Below are 27,414 nucleotides of genomic sequence, written 5' to 3'. Positions count from 1 at the left end.
GGTATGGCTCTACCTGATCTAGACAGATACTATCTGGTCCCTCTGGGATCATCTTGTATAGCCCTCTTCTCATTCAAGTCACTCCTGAGCAGCAACCTCATCCCTTACAGTGATTGAAAGGAACCTAATTTACCACAATACAATCATATGTAATTTCCGGGTCTCCCTGGCCTAATGGCTGAGAAGCTTTGTGTGATAGAGACAAACACAAGCTTGCTGCACCATGCACATACATTTCGTACCTCTGAATTGACCGACATAGCTCTGATAACAGTTCTCCTTTCTTGCCACTAACCTACTGCTTTTCAAAAGAGCATCACCTCCAAAGTACAAAGGTAATAACCTCAATGATTTAAGTTTTGATGGAAATGCTTCATACATTACATTCATGCCCCGAAGAAATTTGAGTTGTGCCAGAGTAGCAGAGAACTTATTGAACCTCTCTCCTATGCACAGTGCACCATCTACCACTTCCTATGAGACAAGACGTGGTTCATAACCTTATAAGTGGAAAAGAACATTACTGTGGATGCCATGGCAGTGATCTCTGACACCATCATATCCAACGTGCGGAAGAAGTGGCTTCCTTTCAGCCTCGATGGTGCTGATGACTGACTTTCTTCAATCGCTGACCAGAGTTAAGAGCTTCACGTACTTAAGATCTGGAAGCATGATGAATGGACCTACAATTGTATATATAAGTATGATGCTAGCTTAGTAGCTACCTACTAAACTACAAATAAAAAACTACAATTGCAAGTCAATTTCAGTTGATGTTGCCTTGTTTTCACACCTATGTACATGAATTTGGACTGTCTGTGCTTTCATGTGCTCTAATCTGAAGTCCTCAACTGATAAAAATCAACTCAGCCTGGCAGTACAGATTATGTTGCAGTCAAATTCATCTTACATAACGTAGAATGTGTTTTATTTTGAAAGAACATTTTCTCTCCTAAGTAACACTTTGGACATGATTGAGCACACAAAAAAATCTTATACTAAAATGACATTTTGACTCACAGGTAGTGTACCAGCATGCTGATGACATTGCCAAGCCAACATTCTGCAAAGAGGTTGCCAACATCCCATATTACGTTACAAAAGCCTACATCAAAGCTTGTTGCTCCATTTGAAAGTATGTTCGGCAGCTCCACATTAAAATTGAAGCCCCGTTGAGAGGTTCCTTTTCATTCTGGCTGCAACATTTCCTTTGGATGTGTGACAAGGGAATAAATATAGCAGCTCCTAGTACTTGGGAGTGAATTGAAAGGGCTGTTTGACACAGGATGCTTTTACATGCATATGGGAGTGAGTTAGAAATACCACTTTTTACATAAAGGAAAATACATTGTACATTTACTACCGGTATACAAACTTCAGTACTTTTAAATGGATCAACTGCAGGCTAAAAGGCAATATAGTGTGAAAAAGGTCCTGACCCTCTAGCTCTGTATCCATACAAAGTAAAGTAGTGTTAGACTACATACATAGAGTATCATACAGCACATATAACATGTATTTCAGGTGTATGGAGTCAATATCTTGGGCTGGATCTTGTCTTGTTGAGAATAAGAATTTCATTGCCTAAGGTGTGCGTATTGTCTAACTTCAATCTCAGACAATTATCCATGTGTACGTGATTGTGTATAGTAACTGGTGTCACAGTCCAATGACTGTATATGCAAATCACGTTTTGCCAAATCTTTTTCTGACCATCCATAATAATGGGCAGAATTTGACCCTCCCTACAGGGTTATTTGTCATCATTGCAGAACATTATCCTCGATTAAGGGCTGATACAGAAACAGAATGTCAGGGAGGTCGGCAATAAACCATACATGCATGTTGGCATAAACACAATGTCATATTTTCAATTCAAATTCATTTTTCTTATCCTATAAAATATTGAGTTCTTGGAGAGCTGATGTACAGCATGTATGCATACTTGAAAATATCCTACCTTTAAAGCAATATGTAGACTTTCCCACAAAATTATTCAGTACGACATGATGTTCCATTGAATGGCAGTACAACATAATGTTTCCCACACACCGCAATGAGCAAAATTTAATATATGAAATGTGATCTTAAATTGTAACTGTGTAAAATGTGTTGAGGCTAATTTTGATTTCTTCTAAACTCCACCCGACATGTTGGCCATTGGTCACTAAGTAAAATGCTGTAACTGTCAGTCTGACAGATTTGCAGTGCTGTTAAGGGTAGTTTTTGGCAGCGACTTCTGACTTTGAACGTCATTTGTAATCCATTTTCATTATATCCACAGGTGCAGGGATGGCAAAGCATATGGACTTATCAAAGCGATTTGCCTGCCTCCCAGATGGGGTCACTGCACAGTGCCAGGTCTCAAGATGTGGTCCAGCACGAATACAAAAAACATGGGCTGTTCCAAGAGACCTCATGGGGGGGGGGACATCAAAGCCTTTTATTTTACATGATTATCTATTTTACTTTTCCATGGGTCATGCAAAATTATAGTTTTTTTAAGAAGTCCCCTTCAGAAGACTTCAGAAATCCAGATAAAGAGTACATGGTAATGCATTTGTGACTGTAAATGTCTGACACAGAAACTTTTCATTCAGCCAGGCAGAATTTCATGGAATATATCAGATAGCTGCTTTCAAGTTAGAACTGTAAAATACATTGAGAAAGGATCAGAGTTCTTTCATCAGCAATATTTTCAGCACCATAGAGAGACCCCAGAATTCCGTTGACTGTGAACATAGCCATTTTAGCCCAGCTTGCCCCAAAAATTTCTAACAAGCCATTTTTCATTCTTAGTTCAGGAAGTATGAGACCTGCACCACATTGCTCTAAACTGGAAAATGATTCCTTGACTTCTACTGACTGGAAACATATTGTGGGGTCACGTACAACGTCAACCCCTGTTGAACAAAGTTCTTCAAGTTCTCTTCAAAGATGAACTGTGCCTTCTGAAGCATAAGCCTGGATCACCAAGCCATTTGTAACACAATGATCGGAAGGTCCAAGTCAATGAAACTTCTCAAGCATGAAGTCAAACTCTTGAGGAAAAATGTCTGCCACCAAGCCCTTGGCTTTCTTATCTCTTCAGGCAGGGACTAGCCTGTTTAGTCGGGAGTTTTGCAGCAGTGTACGGAGCCATGATGTAAGGATCAAGTGCAGCATGCAAGGACAGGATGAAATAAGATGCTGATAAACATTCTGTAATACTGTCTCTGAGACCTTAACTGGAAATTTCTGTCTGTATTTCAGACATACAGCAGACAAGGTGTCTGAGACTTTAAGACGACATCAAGAGACATGCCATCATTGGAGGTTAACAGGATAGTTTAGAGTGCTCTTTGTACTCTGCAAACTTGAAGAAACAGGCTTACTTCAAGCAGATAACTTCTATTAAACTTGTCAATGTGATCAGTCATTTGATCTGAATGTAAAGTAAAGTAAAGTAAGCAAAGATATAATCAAAAGCTATTTCATCTGAAAGTGCTGGTTGGTTTGGCTTACATGTATGTTCTGTCGATGAGTCAGCTAGGAACAATTTCATACATGATGACTATCTAAAATGAAGGAAGAGCCATCCAATAATGTTTCTAATGCCCAGGTGAACTTTTGAAAAGGAATAGCCCCAAGAGAAATATAGGCCTGGGTAGTCTTTATGAAACTGCAGCTGCAATACTAGAGAGTTTCCTTTCAGTTGCAAGCAGAAGTTCACCTTAGTTATCACAGATTATCTTTGCTTAGTGTGATGAATTATGTTTTATGGCAAAAGTTCTCCATGCAAAGAGCCAGAATCTAAGAAGGCTGCTTTAACAATTCCATGCAAATGTCAGAGTTTTCAAATTGCATTCATTCAAAGACCTTCTATGGATGCTAGCTGTTTCAAATTCTTGTTAGAACACCAGCAGTGCACAGCTATTCTGTCCTTTCCTTTCCTTTCTGCAAAGATCTTAAACATCCGGTCTTAACTCGTGGACAGTCAACCTTGACGAAGAGCTCATATCTTACATGCTCACAGCTGAAAGACACACCAAGACGCTGACATTGCAGAGCTACAGAATAATTTTTATGCCTTCGTTATTGTTTCAACATATTCTCAACTATAATGAAAGACATCTAAAACAAGGGGAAAATGGTAATTGATGAAATATCATGTTGCCATTTATTACATGTGAGCTCTATGTCCCTTTCATACAGAAAAATTGGGTCAACTCAATAAATAACTGTAGAACTAAACTGCATCAAATGTTATCTTAGCCATATGATTGAACTCAGAAGTAGATTAAGCAACATGTTATAGAATAATGGGCAGCAAAAATTATAAAATGTACATGTAGTGACCCATCTCAGTGTCATTTTACATAGGATAGGTTTCACATTTATGCTACATGTATATACATTACAGCAAGAACATTGTATTCAATTTGATACTGATTCCTTGATTGCAGCAAGTCAAAGGTAGTGTAAAATTTCTGACTAGTATACCTTTTCCTCAGCATTTCAAAGAAAATATTCTGTTGTTTGTCAGCAAGAGCATTTCTTAGCAAATTAAGCCTAACATTGATCGGTAATTGATAAGGAGCTGGAAAGTAGGGAGGACCATTCTTTACCAAACCACTTGCACATGTGAACGTCTGAACGATAATGGATGCAGGCCCAACTCAATAAAAAAGCTGATTTTATTTCATGGATAAGAAATGATGTATACAATGGTGCGTATAGTGAATGCTATTGAGTAGAAATCAAATAGAGTTTCAAGGATAAACCTATTTTATGTAACCAAGGTATCAAAGGCTACTCCTTAAAAGAGCCTATGTAGCTAGCTTATTAGGGGCACCTTAGATAGAAAAGAATGGAATACAATAATTGAGTTAAGAATAGAAGAGTAGATATACAATTATGATGGTTTGCTCAGTCTCAATCCAAAGTCTTGATGATTCTTTTCTCCAAGATACTTGTGGTATTGGGACATGTTTTGCATGGCTGATTTCAATTCTTAAGTTCACAGTAACTGTAGCTTTACCTCACATGTACATCACTACACTTAGTACAATCTAATACATCACTGTTTTTCAGGGCCTGTGTACATATTTTCTGATAAAATGTCATTGACCCACTTTTCATACAGGACAAAAATCATTGTATTTGTGCCTTCCCGTTTGCTCTCGCTATCCTACCAAGTAAGGTCTGAGGGTCTTCGCTACATGCAGGGTTCATGCTTTAAATGAGCATAATTAGGAGTTATTTATGGGTACACTTCCCCTTATATACCTAACTCCAATGGGAGCTTCCTGACATCCTGTTGTTTTGGGACTAAAATTAAAACACAATTAAGCAAAAAAACATTTTTTTTTCATATCGTTTGCCATCTTAACCTTATTAACTGGGACCCGAGGGCCCTAGCCGGAGGGCCCTAGCTTAAGACGCTTTTTTATGCACTCCAATTCACTGGCAATTGCTAGTTGCCAGAAAGTGGTCAGGTTTTTGTGAATGAGATTTGGACACATTAATCCTGAGAACATATTTGAGTCAGAAATGCATTAATGCGGTTCTTGAATCCTTCTTAAAATTGATAAAGCTGCTTCATAATAAGATCTGTGAAAATTCTGCCTTATGTTAGGGTAGGTCTTAACTTAGGACCTTCTCCATTTTGGCAATTCATACATCACCAAGAGACGAGAAGGAGTCAAACTATGTCTCAGAGTAGTTTTATAACCCATATTTTAGATTAGTATTTGAAATCACTATGCAACTGAATATGAAATCTAACAATAATTGCTGTTCTTTGCATTCACCATAAACTGGCTCATTTTGAAACCACTGAACACCAAGAAAAGACAGATTCAGAGTACATCTATGAGTCACTCACCTCAGAACATTTGTTTTCTAAATCAAAAGAAGCGGTAAAGAATCTAGTATGTCATATTTACCATGACCATGGGCTGGCTTTCAGTACAGGTGTTTTGGGTACGCCCCACGGCATAGCTGTTTCCTCTGGTCCACACGCTGTGGTTCTACCCGGTTAATAGCCTGCTACTGCTCGGGTCACCTCTGCACACACTTGCATATACATGTAGAATCCTTTCCGTACCGGTGCAGTAATATTCTCTGACACTTTGCACTCTCAATCCTGCCTATTAATGCACCAGTTCCCAATGGCTTCGTGAGCACGACTCCACTTCACACAGCCCGCATGTGAATTGTGAGAAGCGATTCAGTGTGCACTAAACTGGACACCAGATGTACTTTGGAGACCGCTGCACAGCCTGGCTTTAGCTCCAAATCCTTTGAAAGTTATCTCCACTCCAATGCTGGAAACAAGAGGGCACCTCCCCTCCACTTGAGGTATAATGATGTTGGACTATTCACTTGAATCGTTTCATTCATGAAACTAATACTGTAACAACGTTGTCACCAGCCCCAGCTGATTAATTTGAAAGAAATCAGAGCCAATGGGAACCACAGACGTGAGAGAAGCCTTATTACTAATATTAGCCAGGTTGCCAGGAGCACTGCAGGCTACATATAGGCCACCCCAACTCATATGTTGGTTCTCATGTTGTCTTTTAAAATGGTAAGAATGACTGGAAAATAATTTCCATAGTCTGCAAAAAAATTGAGACAGCTATAAAAAATGTAGATCTTTGTTGGCTTATATTAGATGGCATGGTAATTGCAAAAAATTTATAAAAGATTATTGAAAAACAAATGTAACCTATTTCCTGGACAAAACTTGGCTTGAAACCTCAATTCTCTAGATCCAACCACAGTGTCGAGGCAGAGTGGCTAAAATTGCTCTTGTCTTGGGCTGCATCTGGCAACAATGTACATTAGAAGTCCAGTTTACATGTACCTGTTGCTTCCCTTTTTCTACAAACCTCTGAAAGCTGTCAACTGCAAACTAACATTGAAGGGACCTTTGGGTGATGACAACTGAATAAGAAAGATAGTAAATTATGATAGTACTACTTGTTTTTGAAAGAACATGATTATCATAGGAATTCCTTTTAATTTCCTCTTTGACTGGAGGGCAACCCTACATATAATAGCATTTGATGATGTCTTATGATAGAGGATACTGGTAATTGATTCTGCTGGGTTTACACAAGCTTGAGGCTCTGGCACTAATCACACACCTGATCCAAGGAGCTAGTACATTTTGTACCTAAAATAACCCCTTTATACCTTCCTCCTTCACAAAAAATGTTCATTGCAATACTCTTAAAGCATAAATTTTAAAGTACATGTACATTCTATGAAAACAAAATTGACTGTTGATTCATTTACGGTTCAAAGAAATGCAAACCCCAAATAAAACGTTCTATTGGATAATATCTAAGTTATTGAGTCAGATGATAAGCTTTCAGTGGAAGCAACTTAGCCCCACATTGAAATCTATTTTCTTCCTTCTGCAAAATAATATGACAACTAATCAACAGTCCCAGACAAACTGAGCTCCAGTATGTAGTCATCACATTATCAGCAGTGAACAGGCATAAACAACTGGTTGTGCGCATGGCAGGATATAATATGACTGCCTATGTCTGACATTAAACCAACTGGACCTACCGGGTCAGGGCTCGAAATTCATATTTGAAAATAGGTGCACTGGTGCAGCCAACCTAAAAAATTAGGTGCACAGAAAGAAATTTGGGTGCACCACATACATTGTAGAATCAACTTGACTGTAAGTGTAAGCATAAAATAATTACAAAGTTTAACACTCTTACGAACTTCAACCTGTAGCTAACCTTAAAATTTTAAAGAAGTGATACATCAAGTACAACAAAAGGTTATATTACTTTTTCTGATACTTACCTTTCAAGAATATTCTGTATGCTTAGTGTACAATAGTACCCTTATCCTATAGCTTACAAAAATGTCTAGGTGCACCAGTGCACCCACAGTCAAAAATTAGGTGCACAGCTCCAATTTTGGGTGCACACAGGTGCACATGCACCCAGTATTTCGAGCCCTGCGGGTGGTACATGTTTTTCTTGTGTCATGATAAACCCAGGTGGTAGACTTAAGGATGTGAAATATTGGAAGCAGATTGACCTTTGCACAGGGAGTTAGACTGAGCATAGCTAGGGCATTTGGGTTTAGTTATGTTAACAACCGTAAAAATGTCAATCTTATTTTGAAAAAATGCAAGCAAAGCATAGAATATTATTGTGATGGAAGGATTGAATACCTTGACCAGTGAAGTTTGGTTGGTTCAATAGGTTGGTTGGTTCATTTTTAAGTGAGTAGCATCACTCAAGAAGCAATGGATGACCAACTCAGGTTACTAAGCAGATCCCAACCTAATGGAACAAATGCAGGATATCGAGGGACCCTAGCAATCTCCTCCAGAACTGCAGTTACAGAAATGTTGTTTCTATCATTTTCTTGTAAATATGATATTGTCACAGTTTTTCGGGTATACTTGTAGCAGCACTTGGACCTGGAGAGTATAGTGATGAAATTCTGAGCAATTACTTTTCATTATTAAGTAAGCAAGAACATTATGTGGTGCAAATTATGAAAATTAGTATGTATTATTTGTATGCTTGATGAGAGGTGGTGACGTGAGAGGCATAAGCATTGACGACTGCAGTTTGCTGATAATGTGACAGGGGCCCTCATTGTACTGTAATATTGACCATGTTGTATTATTACAGCCAGTACATCTGAGTAATGAGGCTGTTGTGATGTGCTTGAGGCCGTGGGAAAGTGGCATCGTACTACTACACTACTAGTAGCAATGAAAAAGTATCATGCTTCTCCTCAGTTAAGGATGACTGCTGTACGCCTTTACCTTTAAGTTAATGATCATGACTACATTGTGTAAATTTGAACTTATAAAATGGGTATCAAAAGAATCATAATACAGCGCATGAAAGTTAATTTTGTAGCTTTAACTTCATTTGGATTGTGAGAAAAGCCTGAGTGTGGGAATGAACATGACTCCCTGACAAAGTCAAAACTCTCCACCTTCAAGAGTCCTTTATACTGCAGGTGCTGAATCTTGTGCCTTTGGAAATGTTCCACAAATCTCTAAATCCAAACCCTGAGTGCATATATTCCATGAGTCCAGTATACAGTAAAGTAAAAAGTAAAGTAAAAGGAGGCTCAAGGGGAAAATAGTTCACACATTTATTCTGACAGCTGATGGCATAGCTACACAATGTATAATGGAGCTATTGAGGGAAACTTTTTTGCAGGTGGAATTTGTTCCTGTCCCGTCTGCAAACATGTGAACTGCCTATATCAATGTAAATTAGATGTAACATTATAGTATATTCAATCAGGGTCTTTTGTAACATGCATGCCACATTCATGTAGTCACACTCATATATATATATGGCCACCATATTAGATGTGTTGAAATTACAGGCAGTCTATTTGAACACATATTCCCCGCAGAAGCAGTCTGTGGTATAACCCATGGTGATGTCCAATACATCATTTGTAATGACCTATCAATGTGATCATTTTCTACGCAATCAAACAGTGTGCTGCCCAAAGAATCTCCAATACTTTACAGAGGTTTTACCAGCAAAAGTATTGGTACCATGGGGTGTCAATTTGAAGACAACTACAAATGTACCTGTAAAGGTCAAGAAATGGATCTGAAAAAGATCAAGATAGTCACATTGACAAGAAGGATTTCTAAAGCTTACTCAGAATTTGTGATATGTAAAGGGTGATATGGCAATTTCTAGAACGTTTATGGACCATGCACAGGAAAGTAGCCTGTTTTTATTGGCTGGACATGCAGCCTAGGCTGCTCAACCAACCAAAGGTTATTGCTTTTTTAAAGAGCTAGTCTGTGAGTCACAGGTTGGTTTTGTATACAGATTAAAGTGCAGACAATATTCAGGGCGTGAAATATATTGGGTGCATTATGCATCTTATGCCCCTAAAATTGGAGTTGTGCATCTAATTACTGACATGAAAAATGGCGTTTTGCTTTGAACTGTCTGTAGGTGGCTGTGTGTGGGTAGAAGATTCCGCATTTTGTGGTCAACATAACTCAAGAAGCTCTGGATGGACTACAATGACATTTGGTATGTGGATAGGTCTTGGGAAGATGAAGGTCAAGATTGATTTTGGGCCACTGGTGTGTGACCTTGATACTTCATTGGCAATCTAAGTGAGTGCAAGAAAATGGCCCATAATACTGTTGGCTATGGGTTTACAGACTACGTAATAAAAAAAGCCATGTAGAATGCAAATGGCCTTGGCACATATGCTTTCATAAACTGTTCTTCCATCCATTTAATGAGCTTTCTTTTATCAAGATGCATTACTCCCATGATATCTATTAGTCTGATTTGATATTCAACAAATTTCTGTTACTCTGCCACATGTACATGTAAGTAAGTGCTACAGATTACAAGGAAAACTGTTGTTTGTCCCTTAGTCAAATTCAGTACTTATACTCAGTGATTGGACAAATTATCTGCGCGCTGTTTTAAGATCGATGATACGGAACAACTAGTGAGTGAAAATGAAAATTTGATAAGGGAAGATTTGATTTCTGAGATGTAGCTGACAGATGTTACATGGTATTCTTTTTTATAATGTTTATGATTATAAAATGAATGTAAATCAAGCTGGTTAAAAGGGAAAAACGTTGAGTCTTGTTACCTGGCGACCATTATGTAAACAAAAGAAACCGAGATTTTTTGATAAAGTGAATATAATGTAATAATGTATAGTATATATAACAGTAGATCGAATGGCTATGCATTACATTTGTCTTCTGAGCATAACAAGGTGTGGTAACATTAATACATCTAAGGTAATGTTAGTTTAAACCCCATGTGGCCAACTTCCTGCAATTTGTTGATGTACAATCAGCTTAACATAGAGTATCACGGTATAGTTTCTAGTTTATGAAACATCTCTACAATGAAACTATATTTTCTGTTGTTTTTTCTCTCCTGAATGGTGGGTGCAATGCATGTTGAAACTTATATAAAAGGTTTAGAAATTGTCCTGAAACTCCAGAAGTGTGACTTCAGGCACTGATTATTGTGCACCACATAGATACAGATTGTCTTAAACTGGGACAGGTCGTTCCCTGGGAACAACCATAACCATAAACCAATGTAGATACTCCCTGCTGTCCTCTGCCAGGACTTTGAAAGCTGAATTGACCCCTAGACCACATAAACTAATTAAGAGCCATGGGGAGTCCAGCCATGTCTACAGCCAGGAAACAAAGGCCTTGCATCACCACACAAAACAGAAAGATATTTGCATATTACTGACCGTTTTAGTTTGAAAACTGTTATGGAGTTGTTTTCCACTAGTTTAAAAAAAAAATGTTGTCAAACCATGTAAAATGACCCAGAAAGTTACAGCAAGGCTAAATGTTGCATACAGTAATTTCCTCAAGTTTAATTTTGACGTCAAAGATCAACTGATACAAATTTAAAGCACTGACCAGATTTTCCATTATTTTGAATCCAATGCAATCTTGCTCTGTACTTGCCTGAGTTACAGATCTAGAAATTTCAATATCATTTATAAAAGCTAGTCGGTGTCTTGTTCTCATAAAAGAACTGCTGTCATCAATCTGCAAGACCAGCTACAGTCACCATCAGACCAAGGAGGTTTTATAAAACCTCCTTGATCAGACTATGTTTCCCTACAAGGCTGTTTCCCTACCAGGCTGGGCTTTACTTTATATTCTGCCTGTTTAGAGGAAGCAGACTTAGTCGATTTTTATGTGAAAAACTAAAACTTGTATCTATTCATTGTTTGTTTATGCATTCTAAAGTGCACTAAAGAGTAATTACTTGGTACACTACAATATATGTCTAAGCCCAGCCCCAGCACCCATGTGCACGGCATGCCAGTCAGTGGTGGACTGAGCCCAGACAGTTTACACTAGCCAAATTTATTGGGTGGTTTTATAGTGGAACCTCCCTCTTTAAATTGGTTAGTTCAAATTATTGTCGCTAGATACCTTTATTATTTTCAACAAAGTCTAATTCCAGTAATGATTTTAGGTCTCCAGAAAGTATGAAAGTATCAAGTTACCTTGTTCTGGGAGAAATGCCAAAGTCCCAATCTCCCATGTTGTTTACCAAAGTAATGAGAAGAAACCATTACCAGTGATAAACATTAATTTTTCATCGGCGGATGTGTTAAATCATCATAACTGTTATTGACTTTGCAAGTTTCATTCATGACACTCTGTTTCATTCGATTTAACACAACACACAATCAATAGTGTTGAACATATAGATTCATTCTGTCTTTGCTAATGAGCATCAGTACTTAACTATTCAGAATTTCAAAGTGGTTCTCTTGCTATCTCTAAGAAATGTGCAATTTAAGGCTTATTTAGTTAACAGGGTTAATTCAAGCAGAGGCAGGCTTGTCGAGTCTTACCAGACCAGAGTACTGAGTCATATGTTTCTGTCTAAACTGTCTTGAAAACTTGAATCCTGAGAAACTGTTCAAATGCTGCTATTATCTATTTGTTTTGCAAAACATGTTACAGCAGCACAACTTTCAGCACCAAGAACAGCATCAAACTTAAAAGCGTCAACTTACAGCCACAGCTTTTGCGACTTTGTGTAACCTCCACTTTCTTTTCATCTGGATGCAAATAGCAGTGCATGTGTGATGTCCCATAATTTAGAAAAGTAGTAGGTATGGTGGAAAGCATTTCAGTACCATGGAAAATTTCAATCTGCATCAACTCCAGAGACAATCTTTTTGTATTGTTTAAATGTTGAAAAATCCTGTGACATAGCCCTTGAATACATACCAAATTGAGTACTAACACAAAAAGTATTCTATAGAAATGTCATTAGACTTGTTCTTGTCGGCAGTTGCACCCCTGGAGTGACATCTGGCTAAATATATGATTCACTTTCCCAGGCTCCCACAAAGGAAATAAAAATAGCTTAATGAATAGATATTGCAGTATTTCACTGCGTTTTAAACATGAATCCAACAAATAGCCCCAATTCAGCTAATGTTGCGTGGCGTAACGGCAGGGTGTTCGGCCCAGAACCTAGCGGTCCCGGGTTCAAACTTCCTGACACCACCGATGTTGTGCCCTTGGGAAAGGCACTTTCATCACTCCAACCAGGTGTAAAAATGGGTATACGTGGCACTGTTGAAATAAGTTATGAAAAACTTGAGTGCATTGCCTTGTCTGTCCAAAAACAAGGTAAAAAAATTATGTGATGTACATGTAGGTAGATGATGATTTTGTATTTTTTTGTATTTTAATATGTAGTTTTCCAGCTATCTTACCTAACTATGCAAAGGCCTTTTGTATTCTTACGGCAAGTGCTTAGACTATCTAACCTAGCTGTGCATATTCCATACTTGTGTATTCATAACAAGTGTGCATAAGATGAACTGTTCCAATATATATTTCCAAATAAGAGTAAGTTAGCCCTATATTCTTATCTGTTCCAATTCTAGAATGAGAATATGAAGGATTTCTATAACATTTTGTGTGATGAAATCTCACAGTTTAACAGCCAATCAATGCCTCTGAAATGTACTCCCTTTCACGAGTACTATCAACTGAAAAGTATTATCTACACATTTTTCTCTTGAAGCCCAGCTAGAAATTCATGTACATGGGTTTCTGAAAAATAAATTCTATACACATGATATATATCAGTCCGATACTGTATAAATACATTCGATGAGTACAGTATAAATAACGAGTACAGGTATCTTCAGTTTCTCTGCACATTGTAACGGGGGAGACTATCTAAGAAACATATCATTGTATAAAAATGCATAGCTTTGTATAAATTTCATAACGCAAGGTGTTGCTTAAGCTCCACATTTCTCACTCTGATAGGAAAATTCCTTCCAACATTGAAAGTGGCGTCTACAGAATCAAAGGAAGTGGCAACATTTCCTCTTGAATCATCGCAAGTCTCAAGAGACTAGTTCACAGCTGTACAATCTATGCTAGGATGTGCCCATGGCAAAAACTGTGAGCAGGTATTCACGGGGAGCTTTCCTGACCAGTATCTCAGGTTTGCAGTGTCCTCTCATGGATTTTCTCTCCCAGGTTTCCAAATGGTAACAGCAACTCAGACAATAGTAATGGTAGGCATCACTTTAACAGGGCTCAAAATACTGGGTGCATGTGCACTTTTGCACAAAATTTTTCACTGTTGGTGTACCTATAAGATATTCTTTTTAGGCTATAGGGTAGAGTTACTATTGCACAATAGTATACAGAATATTCTTGAAATTTAAGTATCAGAAAAAGCAATATATCTGTTGTACTTTGTCAAATTTTGAAGATAGCTATAGAATTTCAGACTGAGGTTTGTAAGAAAGGCAATAGGGTTTGCTGACATTCTACCTTATCTTATGTTGTACACCCAAAGTTCTTCCTGTAAACCTGAATTTTAGGTTTAGTGCACCAGTGCACCTATTCTCAAAAATGAATTGCAGGCCCTGCTTTCATCATATCAGTGCATGCGTGTTCCATCCATCTTGGTTGCCACATGATAAGTAAAGATGTTGGTATTATATAGTGCAGGTGAATATCGGTGATGTTGTAAAATTTGTTATCATGACAGCCAGACATAGAATGGACAGACACAGGTAACCTAAATTTACGGCCATCTTTACCAGACATGCTGAAATTGGGAAAGTAGCTTGTGAAAAAAACTAAGTTTGTCTGCAGCAAAGAATTTTGATCTATGCTGTAAAAAAACGTGGGTTTGCAATTGCAGCCTCACTTCTTTGTATTTCTGCTTCTTCAAATTATCAATGCAAATGCTTACAGATTTCAAGTGCATGTACTGACCTTCTAAACCACTACACTTCAAAAGTTGAAAATGTGCACCTTTCAGAATGAGTCATACTGTAGCAGTAGAGACATATAATTTATACAGTTATTTTTTTCTTAGAGCTCAGATGTTTCAGATCCCATCCTTACCACCATCGGTGTGACATAGAGCAAAGATTCTATTACCCTAAGTCTCCTTTAAGCACTAGAAAGCCTTATGTTCTGGTGATGGACAGGATGGGGTGGATATAGGATTACAAAGGAGACAGTCCTGAACTCGTTCTGGGAAGTCATCAAACAGGGAATGTCTGGGCACCCAGGGCAGTCTTTAAAGTGTCCTTGGGGGGTAAAGGGTACTGTATTTCCGCCGCAATATCCACTTAGAAACCCTTTCCCGAGATAGAACTCTTTATCTTGTAAAGAAGATAGAACTTGCCAACTCTGATTAAGCTCTGGAGCATGTGTTTGTTCAGACCCTTGTAGTGCCTAGTTGCGTTTAGGCAAGCAAGTTTTCTTGCTGTATCAGTAGCTGGGTATATTGTTACAGGAAGGGGTTGCTAGCCCTTCCCCTTTAACGTGCTCGAGGCACCTCCTTGAACAAGGGACACCCATTTTATGTCTCTTCTGAAAGACGATGACCAAACTTCATAATCTATACGTTCTAGCACAAGAAGAAAAGTCAAATATGTTAGTATTGGGAAAATTTAAGAACGTTTTCCTGCATTTGGACTGACACCACACAGTGATTTCAAATAAATAAAAAATGTCACCTTCTATCTTTATTTGAAACATGTTTGTAGAAATCATCAGTGATTTTTGAACTTGGAGCTAGACCTCACTTGATCAGAAAACCATTGACTTCCTTAGTATCCTATACATCTTTTTGAAAAATTAACTTGTGGCACAGAAATATTCATTTCAGGTCTACATGTTCACCATGTGCTCCTTTACACCATATCTCACGGCCTCTCCATTTTGCATTCAATTTTCAAACGCAACTGAGATATCACTGAAAGTCCTCCACTGCCATTTTCCATTGAAAAAAGTCATCAGCGTCCATTAGTTCTTCTGTAATGGTACCTCAGGAGGAGAGTGGGGTGACCTTTCACTAATGGAAAGCTGCTAGACGTATTTACTGCAAACATAAAACCAAGTGTGAGAAGTTTTCAGTGAAAAGACTGCTAGTATGACTGAGACTAAACATATATATAGAATGAGCCATAACCTCCAGGCCGATGCTCAAAGAACGTCATAGTATGTCAGTTTTCAAAGTCATTACAAGTAAATGCTGGATAAATGCAAGCTGCAACGTACTGTCATGGGAATAAGTACCGTTTCTCATTTCCTTAGAACTCACTAACAGTGGGTAATGATTTTGTAAGATATTACCACTTGTTTTTTTAGAATTCTATGCAAAATGACATCACCAAACAGTTGATAAGCCTGGCCATGTGGCCATTACTTAATACATGATTGTAAATGTACGTCATGTTCCCAAAAACTTGTAAAACATGATAAGAAGTTTAACCAAATCAGCTTTGCCATAAATAATTCCTACATATTAGAGGAATCAGATGTCAGCTTAGATCCACTTTGATTTATCCTGCAAAATCTCTATTGAGCATCTTAGTGTTAAAAGCTTATTGCCTATCAATAATTGATATTTTCATGAATTTTTGATTGATTAAATGAGGTCAGTGCATTGGTGGAATTAGGTCAATGACTTGATTATTTCCACTTCACAAAACACAATAGATTTTTATTATTGTAGCTGTATCCATTGAAACTCATTCAATTATGGATGGGTCAAAAATAAAAGTCAGTAAATGTTACACCAGTCCTATGTTCACTCAAGAAATGCCATTAAAAGACATTTGCTGTGTTGTTTGGAAATCTTTCTTTTTATCCTTATTCATTTTTCACTATGATATTAAATGGCTATTTTTGGTGGCAAATTTTTGCTTTTTGCAACCAGGCGAAAAAAACCTTGTTAGTTTGTATGTTCAGTTGTATACTACCCAGGCTAGTAAAACTAAAAGGTAGCTTGTCATCTAAAACCAGTTAATATATCTTGGACAAGAAAGACTGAAACCTGAATGCTATCCCTCAATGCTTCTTATAGAATCACCATTAATGAATCACTTGTCACAACTCTAGTACTTTTGAAATCTGGATTGTAGGACAACGAAATTTCAAATCACAGGTACATTTTTAGCTTTCAAAGCAGCTCACAAGTACTTTTCTTGCTACAGGTTGTAGATGATAAGAGGTCGTCTGTAGTTTCAGGACCTGACATGCTCAAATCTCACACTAACCAAGGGAAAGAATACAATTTATTTACATTAATTTTCCACCTTTATACTCTTCCCCAAGGCCAGCCTGTATATTTACAGTCACGTAAATCACTTTTCATGACTACTTTACATTCCAAGTTTACGTCTTCAGGCACTTGTTTCGCTGGAGTTGGTCTACTCCGTTGGAGCAATAATAGCTGGCCATTACAGCTATAGTGGGCAGTTTTGTAAATCTCTGCTTTTAAGACTGCGGATCTAAATGGCCTGTCTAACAGCTAAGCACTCTGTGTAATGGCTAACTATGCCATTACGATTACCAGATGTTTCTGTTGGAATTTAAATTTCTTCAGTTGCTGTCAACATAATTCTTATCAGTCTTTGACATAGCAAGGCTACTGTGTACGCTTTCTGAACTCAAATGTCATGGAAGAACCTGACACAAAACTGTTTGAGTTCAGCAGACTATGGCACAATTATTCATCAAAAGTACAATATTGTCATAGCTGTTCAATGATAAACCATCCTTCACAAAAACATTTTTTTCCCCTTTTATTTAATGTTCTTACAAAAGATAACAAGTTATGTTTTAAAAATAAATTAAAGTGCAGCAAGTCATTTATCATTACAACCATTTTTAGGAAACAGGATCAGGGGTTAAGTCAATCATATCATTCCGCTGATAGATTAGTATATAAAGCCGACTTCCATTTATTAATAGATAATCTGTTTTGTATTGAAGCATGAATCCAAATTTTTTGTAAACATTAAAGGGCAAGGACATGGCTGTTTTGAATTGTACATGACATTGCATGACTCAACCCTGTCCCTATCTCTACTCACCGAACACATACTAGTCCCTGATGCATGACGGTGCACACATATTGTACATCATTACCCCAATTTATAGAAACCAGAATAACAATAAACCGCAGTGAGAAACTCAGTATCATATAAGAAATAGAATTTCTAAACTTGAAGGAAGTATGAAAATTGGTATCATTACATTGTTGGCTATGGAAGAAGAAAGAGGAAAAGAAGAAACAAAGTTTTAAAAGTGCTACAGTTACAGTACATCCATAGCAGGCCAAAGGTCCATTCTCAAAATCCACCTCATGTAATCAGATGGTAGAGACAAGAGCAAACAGTACAGATCACTGAATGCAATCACAGATAAGGCCTGGTAACTTAAGTGGGAGGAGATTGTCATCTTAGCTGTCAGGGAGTGGCAACCAGGGATGTGTAAACAATAACATTGTAGCAGCAATTTGCTTCAAGCTTCATATTGCAATCATAGTAATTGTGTAGTATAAAAGATTACATCTCTAACTCAAAAATTAGTCTTGCATTATACAATAGTGCCAGTTGAATAAACAAGTTCCAAACTAAATTACTTTCCACATAGAAACATATTCTGTTAATTTATATTGTTATATTTAATTACCGTACTAATACACCCAGGGCAAAATGATGCAGTCGCAACATGACTCTATGGATAAGCCACCTGGAACCTCACATGTAAGAGTCTAATGTAACAGTTAACACTTATTGGCAACTGCATCAAATGCTCCATGTCCTACATTGTGTATGCATCAGCAGGCCCTTTTAATTATTAATACTTTTAGTTTTACCATGAATGAACTCTTCCAGCCATAACAGTTACTGAGAAAGGGACATTCATCATTTTCAAAAGCTTACTTGAAGTGGGTCCATGTGGTACAAGCCACTGAGATTTCTGCCACTACTTGTACAGCCATCCAGCTTCACTTGTCACATTCTGTAATGCGGTCACTCACCTACATGTAGTACTATGTACACCATTACTGCATTCTCTGTAGAAGAGAACATACAAGAGGAGACTGAAATGAAATTGTTCAGCCTTCTTCTGATTGTTTATTAACAGCCCAAGACTTTTGAAGTGGCCTTGTAGGAGACGATTACATCCTGGACATTAGACAAAAATAGTCTTGTGCATATCGTCACCTAATGGTAAAAATACAGTGCTGTAGATGGTAGTCATTCTACTTTAACAACATCCCTGAGTTTGTTTTCAGAGGGTGTTTTCAGGGTTGTGTAAACCTATTGAGTACACATGACAAAAAGATGACCCCATACAGTACATTAAATCGTCAGGGCCAGTGGTGATAAACACCTCCAATAAAACTTGTCAAACCAGGGAATCAAGCATTTACTGCCTTTTAACACCTACATGTGTATGCACTCATAAATCTTTGAAAAACCATGTGAGGAGCTATATATAACTGTACACCCAGTGGACAGTGCTATGACTAATACAATCTAGCAATAAGCTATGGAGCAGTTTGCATAGAGACAAAGGTATTTGCCTGCTGGCAGTGTTTGGCTTGGGGCTATAGGCCATCTGTGCTTCTAGATAAGAACTTAAGAGGACTTCATGATCTTATTGGAAATGTCAGCAAAGCTTTAAAGTGCCTTGAAACATCATGAACAAAAATATAAAATGTTTCTGAATGTGGGCTGACAGCTTCAATTTTATAGTGGATTGAAAAGTCTTTTTATGGTTGAATATTTAGTATTTGGTTTAAGTTCCATACACATGCAAAGAAGTTACATATATCATGCAAATACCTTCAAAGATCAAGAACAATTCATAGTTTTCTGTTATCAGTCATAAGATTTCTGCAGTGAACTGCATGACTTTACAATAGCGTATGCTGTCTTTCCCTTAAAATAAATGAAATACATGTAATTATATAGTTAATGAGTAATTGAGAGTGTTTGAGTAGTGACAATTTAACTTGTTCCACTTAGGAAAAATGTTTATTGATTACACTGTTATAGTAATAGCATACAGTGTTAAAACTAGTGACAAGGCAAAAGTAGTCTGTGGCTTTCGCCTGGAATGTTATGGCTGAAAAGATATTACTATATCTTGATGCATGCAGTTTAGAACATCTCTCTTATGCTTCTTCTGAGGGGAATATTCTACCATGGCAACATGTGTTGGTACATGTATATATTGATATGAATTAACCTGAACCAATGACAAAACATAGCAACCAAAATATTAGAGGTGTACACAAGTGTAGAATCTATAGGACAGAAAGGTTAATCCCAATATCTCTGCTAGTGGAATTAATTTAGCAATTAACAGCTGAATGCTTTCCCATGAAGAAAAAAATGACAAAAAATGAATAATAACAATTTTCGCCACTGGAAAGTTTTGAGAAATTGCCATAGTTTTGAGAATACATTACTGTATACTTCTTTGGCATACGTTTCATAACAGCAAACTAAGTCTAGAAAACTAACATCAAAAAAAGAAGTTAAATCTGCAATAAAGTTATATTCAAATACCGCAATATGCAGAGAACTTCAGCATCTAGGTTCTCATACAGTATCTTTATGTCAAGAGGTGAAATCAACTCCAAGATACCACTTTAAAACTTTTCTGTGGATTTCTAAAATTAATATTCCATCTCTGCCGCCATAAAGCACTGTCAACAGTCCCATAAAGGATATACTGCATTATTATTGGGATTATTTATTGACATACGTTTATCACAGAAAAGTCTGAATGGTCGTAATTTCAAATGTCACGCTGCTTCAAAAGGATGAGATCTTATCTAGTTATTGACTGTACACTGAGTGCTCCCCAATGTTCCCATAGGACGCGCTACAGCAGATCAAAATGTTGGACTCATGGGGTGGAATATGATTGTATCTTGTAGAGAAATAAGTCTTGAGGTCGCTTCATTCCCTTCTGGTTTAGTAAAACACACATAACACACTGGGATGTAAACACTGTCAGTCAAACATTAAAACCTCAGGCTGTATTTGAAGATCAGAGCTTAGCCAGCTAGCGAATTACATGTCTCCATTTCATTTGCTTCCCTGTCCCTGTATGTATGCCAGGCGTGAGTGTAAATGTCATACAATTATCTCCAAGGTAATCAAGTAAGCAAGAAATGCGAAGAACTGCGTGTGCCCGGTACCATCCAATCTGAACTTCACCGCGTGGGTCAAGACTGGTTCAGTGATGCATAATCAATGCATGATAGAGCAGTGGTCTGACGAGCAATCTTGCCAAGAGCACTGCACTACAACACCAAACTCATTTCCTGCATTCTAGAAAAGCCTCAAGCTTGGCACTTAAAAGACTCACCATTGCCAATGGCAACAACCCAATTCACCATATGATTGACTTTCCAGGTGACACACTGATCTGTAAATCATAGCCACTGCAATAGAGGTTTTCTGTAGGAAAAGTATAATCATAATGCCCTGGCAGTGGGGCCATCCATTACTGCATTACCGGTAGTTGTTTCAAGCTAAATCAAAGTTCTGACTTGTGCGACCAGTATGATACCAGTCATGACGTGTATTGACAGCAAAATGAATTGCGAGCTACAAGCCATCTGAATGATGTCTTCAGTCAAGAGGCAGTGGCATGAATATTTCAGCAATCTGTCAGTCCTGCAGTCATGTAAACATTTTCCAGCCTATCAATTCTACTCCGACGAATGTTTCGCCAGCAGGCTCTTTTGTCAGGCCTGACTCTATTCACACTGAACAACAAAACTATTTCCAAGTCACGCTTTTAATGGTCATTCAAAGATTCAGTCTCCCAGAAAGCCTAATTGATTTCAGAAGAGAAGGCATGAAGAATCCAGCAGTATAAGAGTGTCTACATAGGGGGATCCTGGCGGTAGATTTATGATGGCCAGGAACCTTAACGGTAAATTGACTTGTTATTGTGACTGATTTATGGGAATGATTTCATTGATCGTTCCATTGTATGCTTGGGATGTCTGGCAAAACTGGTCTGTGAAAACTGACACAACCGGACACTCTGTTGTGACATTTGGGCAATATGGCATTAAACTTTGTGATACAAATAATTTGTCTATAACGCTTCATGTTGAACTCAGGATAAGAAATAAAGTAGAATTAAATCGACCAATTACGCTTCACGAATAAGTTACCAACAACACTTATGTTGGATATTTACGGGTCAGCTATGGTTAACAGTGAAATAGAATAGCTTGTTACACCTTATAGAAAAGGAATGCAGACCCTCATACAAGTGAAGTTACCGTTCATGTCACACACAGCAAGCCAAAAATGCTGTGGTGTTTGACAGTCTGTGTGTTGTCGTCATACCAAAGGTTTGTTTTGAAAAACAAAGGACCATTGAAAAGTCTAGACACCATAAAAACACATTGCAGAAGTTGAATGATTTGATGTGAAATGTGAAATGCTTCCCAATGGCTTTTGTTAAATTTTCTTTAAGTTGCCTTTTATTTCATTTTATGTTCTGAAGTTCAAATATGGTAATCACTACCAGCTCCCACTACATGTTGGTATTTACTTCCTCGTCAATGTCAGTTGGCCTTGCAATGACGTCAATATGCCACCAGAAAGTGAGAAGAACTCATGATTCTCTCGAAAGCGCAAATGGCAACATGTTCTCTGCACATGGATATCAAAAAGCTCTTCATTGTGTCAGCACGCATCCCAAGACCAATGTGTCAAGATGTAAATGACAGGCTATTTCTTCAGTCACGACATCATCTTTGAGTGACACGCAATACAGAAACACTGGCACACTGCACTGGAAGGTCAAATAAGCAAACACCTCTGACTTGTATAGTATGTAATGATAAGTGCAGTTACTGTTACAGTAAAATCTACATCGCAAGAAAGTTCTAATTTTGATGCAATCGTCAGGGGTAAATGTGACAACTTTAGATGTACACACCGTGAGAAACCTACGCGCGGCTGTCGCTGGGCACGAGGAATATTTCCTCGCACCTTGCAATCTTGTTGACACAACGGTGCAACACTTGTACAGTGTACACATGGCAACGTTCGTTACTGAGCACACCCAACCAACAAAGCTCACACACGTAGTAGACATGGCCTTACTTGTGGTTACTCTGTTCTCTGGTGAATTCAACGTGGTCATCTACTGTCTTCTTGCGGGGTTTCTTCTTCCCAGACGCCGAACGGGACTTGGCCGGGCTACGCCCCTTGGGTCCCGCTTCAGGCACCTGTCGAGGCCTAACTGACATTTTGCTGGCTCTTTAAAACTGTAAACACTGGATTTAAGCTGATTCTATTCTTTGAACTTGCGTGGAATGTGCTGATCAACAGGCTTGTCGAGAAGGCGCCGCCGCTCTGCAACAAGTGGAAAGCTGGTGTCTCCCCTTGCTCGGTCTGTCTCTGTGTGACTCCCGTTCGCTCGATCGAATCCCAGAACCCGGAAGTCTATGGAATCGTCCAAAGCGACGAAGGGGTGGGTAGGGTGGCAGCTTTTTGGAACAACGCTTGCAAAGCAAGGAGTATGATATGGCAAAATGAATACAAGTAATAGTAGAATGTTTCGCGGTCAGGACGATATATCTATGGTTTACACATTTTTATTTCAAGAATGATGATAAAGTTAGATGATAAGAGAGATGCTTCTATGGATGCCAAAATGTAACCCTCTGCCGGTGTCCGAACTTTCAGACGTTAATATCAAAATTCTGACTACACATAGGCCAAACGTCAAAAAGGTGAGGGAAATCGATTTTCTGCTTTTAATGATAAATTGCCAACTTTGTGTAACATTGAAACATAAAGCACACAGTGCGGTGTAACATAATCCGTCGATTTATTAAATATGCTATCAATATGATGTATGTCCTTTTGACCAAAAACCTATCAACCATCCTTTTTTTGGTAGCCTCCACCAGGCCTTCCCATGGGAGTTTGGATCGTAGAATTCGGCAAAAAAGGAACAATTGGCTAGGAGAGTCAGTCCGCGGTAAGGTTAACATGTACATCTCTTGCAAATGAAACCCTATGGTGGCCAAACTCCCTTGGCAAATATGTTCTCTATAGCCGGCGTAGTTTAGTAGTCTGATAGACTACCTTTTACGAGGGAGTTAGGGTAGCAACGTAAAATGTATTCTCTCCCTAACTGTGTAATTGTGCATTCAACATTTGTACATAGAAGGCTATTTTAGAGAACGGTTATACACTCCCTCTTATACCAAAATCCAACAACTTTATACCATGACTAGAAAAAACCACCCACGAATACCATTTGTATAGTTTTTGTGTATGCGATCTTATTCCTGATCGGACTATGGATTTAAATATATGCATGTATGAGTCCCTGCTTGGTGACTAGTGTGTGCTACTCCATGCCATCATATCATGCATGTGGGCGGGAAACAATCGTCAAGCACTCAAAACGTTACACAGCCCAGGGGTAAGACTGTAATATGCACTGTATCGTAACTATCTCAACACTATAGCCGGTGAACTACCCATCGCCATCATTTGATTGATGCCGTATAGATTGTAGACTGTTGCTGCTATCAGTAATGGTATCTTTGTTTGTGTTTGTCAAATTCTGATAAATGATATCATAGCGTTCCAGGCTTTTACGATTCATTCGCATCCCAAAAGAGCATTTTGGCTGCGCGCTGCCAAAAATCATTTTACTCTTCACCGGTATCTCGGCTTAATAATTTGAGACAAAACATGATGCAGAGAGGGTATGTTGTTTGGCGGGAAAACAAACATTTAATTACATAATGGATAAGTACATCAACTTGAACTTGAACTTGGCACATGACATGTGTAGATGATAGCAAACTGTGCTCACAACTCCACGTTCACTTATGGTAAATCCCATGGGATTTACCTATCAACTGAGTGGTACGCATCGATCTTATACGTGCTCGTGACATTGGCCAATAATGGACATATGCAAAACTATTATCAAATTACTACATGTCAATCCAGAACCACCAACGCTAAGTAGACACATGATAGGAAAAGCAGAGTCATGTATTGAAAATGGCATGCGTAAGGACACAGGGATAAAAACATGACAGAATCCTGGTAAGAGAAATGGTGTCAAAATATTAAATGCAACGTGTAAAGCTAAAGAAAGAGTTAAATCTGATTCGCATAGGTTATATAAGGATAGAAACTGACCTTCAAAATTACAAATTCATCAGTTGCGAAATATAGCGTTACACTTTACATATGTAATACAAGGGATCTTTAGTAGCTTAAGGTCTTAAGACATACAATGAGTATTATACACACCGAGTAGGCCATTAGCAGGAGCACAACTCAAAGGAGTAATAAGTAACAATATATTATCGAATATGAACCAGTTGGAAGTCAAAGGAGACATAGTTAAAAGAAATAACTAAAGCCGTAGGAGAAATGAGTAAGTACATTAATGCTCGTATATATATATATATATATATACGTAACTATATATTCAAAACAGCTTGAGTAGCTTTCGGTTGGCACTAACCAGTGGTTTACATTGAACACCATTTGAACGTCTAAAGCGGGAAGCATACTGAATTACAAGTTTGCCCGGCGTATCGGGCGGCATAGATATTTACGTCGATTGCACAGAAAGTTTTGGCTATTACTGGATAGAAAACGGCACGTGGGTGCTGGGCTCAATAACCAGAGCAAACATGAGGAGCCCTCTTCGATAGCAATTCTTAGGGCAAAGAAAATGGAGAACATTTAACAAAAGAGAGCAGTTCCTGGATACTGGAAATTTTGTATGTCAAACAGGACATAGCATTACGGTAAAAATCAACAGGACGGACCGTAGGTACGCTAGTACACCTGAGCACTGTATAAAGGAAGAGGTCAAAAGACTGGAAAGGTGTATGCTCGTACTAAGTACAACAGTAACAATACTCGTAAACAGACACGTTGTGTCAGTAGCGCCCAGAAATTAAGGCTAGAATGGCGCAGTAAAAGCAGGAGGGCGATAACACGCCGCTCATGGCTGCGTCATGTAAACAAGGAGGGCGAAAAACACGCCACTTATAGCTGCACAGCATTACAATTAGGAGGGTGAAAACACGCCGCTCATAGCTGCACTGCATTAAGACCAGGAGGGCGAAAACACGCCACTCATAACTGCACTGCATTGAACGAGTAGGGCGAGAACACGCCACTTATAGCTGCACAGCATTACAATTAGGAGGGCGAAAACACGCCGCTCATAGCTGCACTGCATTAAAACCAGGAGGGCGAAAACACGCCACTCATAGTTACACTGCATTGAAACCGGTAGGGCGAAAACACGCCATATACAGCTGCACAGCATTACAATTAGGAGGGCGAAAACACGCCGCTCGTAGCTGCACTGCATTAAAACCAGGAGGGCGACAACACGCCACTTGTAGGACTGCGTGGCAGTAAAATAACAGCGCTCAAAACAGAGCGTAAAACACTGCTCGTAGCTGAGCAAATAACAGCGCTCAAAACAGAGCGTAAAACACTGCTCGTAGCTGAGCAAATAACAGCGCTCAAAACAGAGCGTAAAACACTGCTCGTAGCTGAGCAAATAACAGCGCTCAAAACAGAGCGTAAAACACTGCTCGTAGCTGAGCAAATAACAGCGCTCAAAACAGAGCGTAAAACACTGCTCGTAGCTGAGCAAATAACAGCGCTCAAAACAGAGCGTAAAACACTGCTCGTAGCTGAGCAAATAACAGCGCTCAAAACAGAGCGTAAAACACTGCTCGTAGCTGAGCAAAACAGCGCTCGTAGACGGAGCGTTGCATAAATACTAGCGCCCAAATCAGGGCTCGTATAAATAAAATTAAAAACTTCGGCTAGGGGAAGAAAAACACGGGTCGTAGCTCAAAGCATAGCAGCGCTCATAAACGGAGCGAATCATGAAACCAAGGCCCGGAACGGGGCTGGCAAAATAAAAGATACACTGTTCATACCTGGGTATAACAGTAACATGTTCATTCTCAGAGCATAGTTTGGGAGGCAACGCTCGCACCATAGCTTGCAAATCACAGTGTATCAGTAGGTACACAGTATACATTTGAGCCCGACAATCGTGGAGGGCATATAGGGGGTCGAAGCCAAACTAATCAGTTCATATTACATAGAAGCACAGAAGAAATATTCTCCAGGTTTTGTGTTGTAATTAGCGTATAACGGTATTACACGTGTGCAACCGATAGAGGACTGGTATATTATGAGAGTTGTATTGTAGTATCATGGCATTGCACAAGTGGTAGAGGTCAGAGTTGTACGTTAATGCAATGATGAGCTAAGCCAAAACCAATATTCAACCTACGTATGAAGGGACCTGGGAACCCCGCGACCCAGAGAAAGAGGCAACTGCACACTTCTCCACATGCAGATATCATATGTAGTAGTATAGTGACTAGTGAGTAACAGATATCATACGTAGTAGTATAATGAGTAACAGATATCATATGTAGTAGTATAATGAGTAACAGATATCATATGTAGTAGTATAACGAGTAACAGATATCGTATGTAGTAGCATAACGAGTAACAGATATC

The 27,414-nt window shown here is 38.6% G+C and overlaps 1 protein-coding gene across 1 annotated transcript in view; it reads right to left on the bottom strand.

The window, feature by feature from the left end:
• The window catches only part of LOC136440766 (BAI1-associated protein 3-like), a 68,701-nt gene extending 45,384 nt beyond the window's left edge, over positions 1-23,317 (bottom strand). The window contains exon 1 of the mRNA XM_066436867.1: positions 22,975-23,317. Coding sequence (XP_066292964.1) covers positions 22,975-23,120 — 146 coding nt within the window. The 5' untranslated portion in view covers positions 23,121-23,317. The remainder of the gene's footprint in view (positions 1-22,974) is intronic.
• Positions 23,318-27,414: the final 4,097 nt, after the last annotated feature.

This window comes from Branchiostoma lanceolatum, chromosome 8, assembly GCF_035083965.1.
Source record: "Branchiostoma lanceolatum isolate klBraLanc5 chromosome 8, klBraLanc5.hap2, whole genome shotgun sequence".
In the NCBI taxonomy this organism is placed as follows: Eukaryota; Metazoa; Chordata; class Leptocardii; order Amphioxiformes; family Branchiostomatidae; genus Branchiostoma; species Branchiostoma lanceolatum.
Note: the sequence above shows the minus strand (reverse complement) of the source record. Positions and strands in the feature narration are given on the sequence as shown.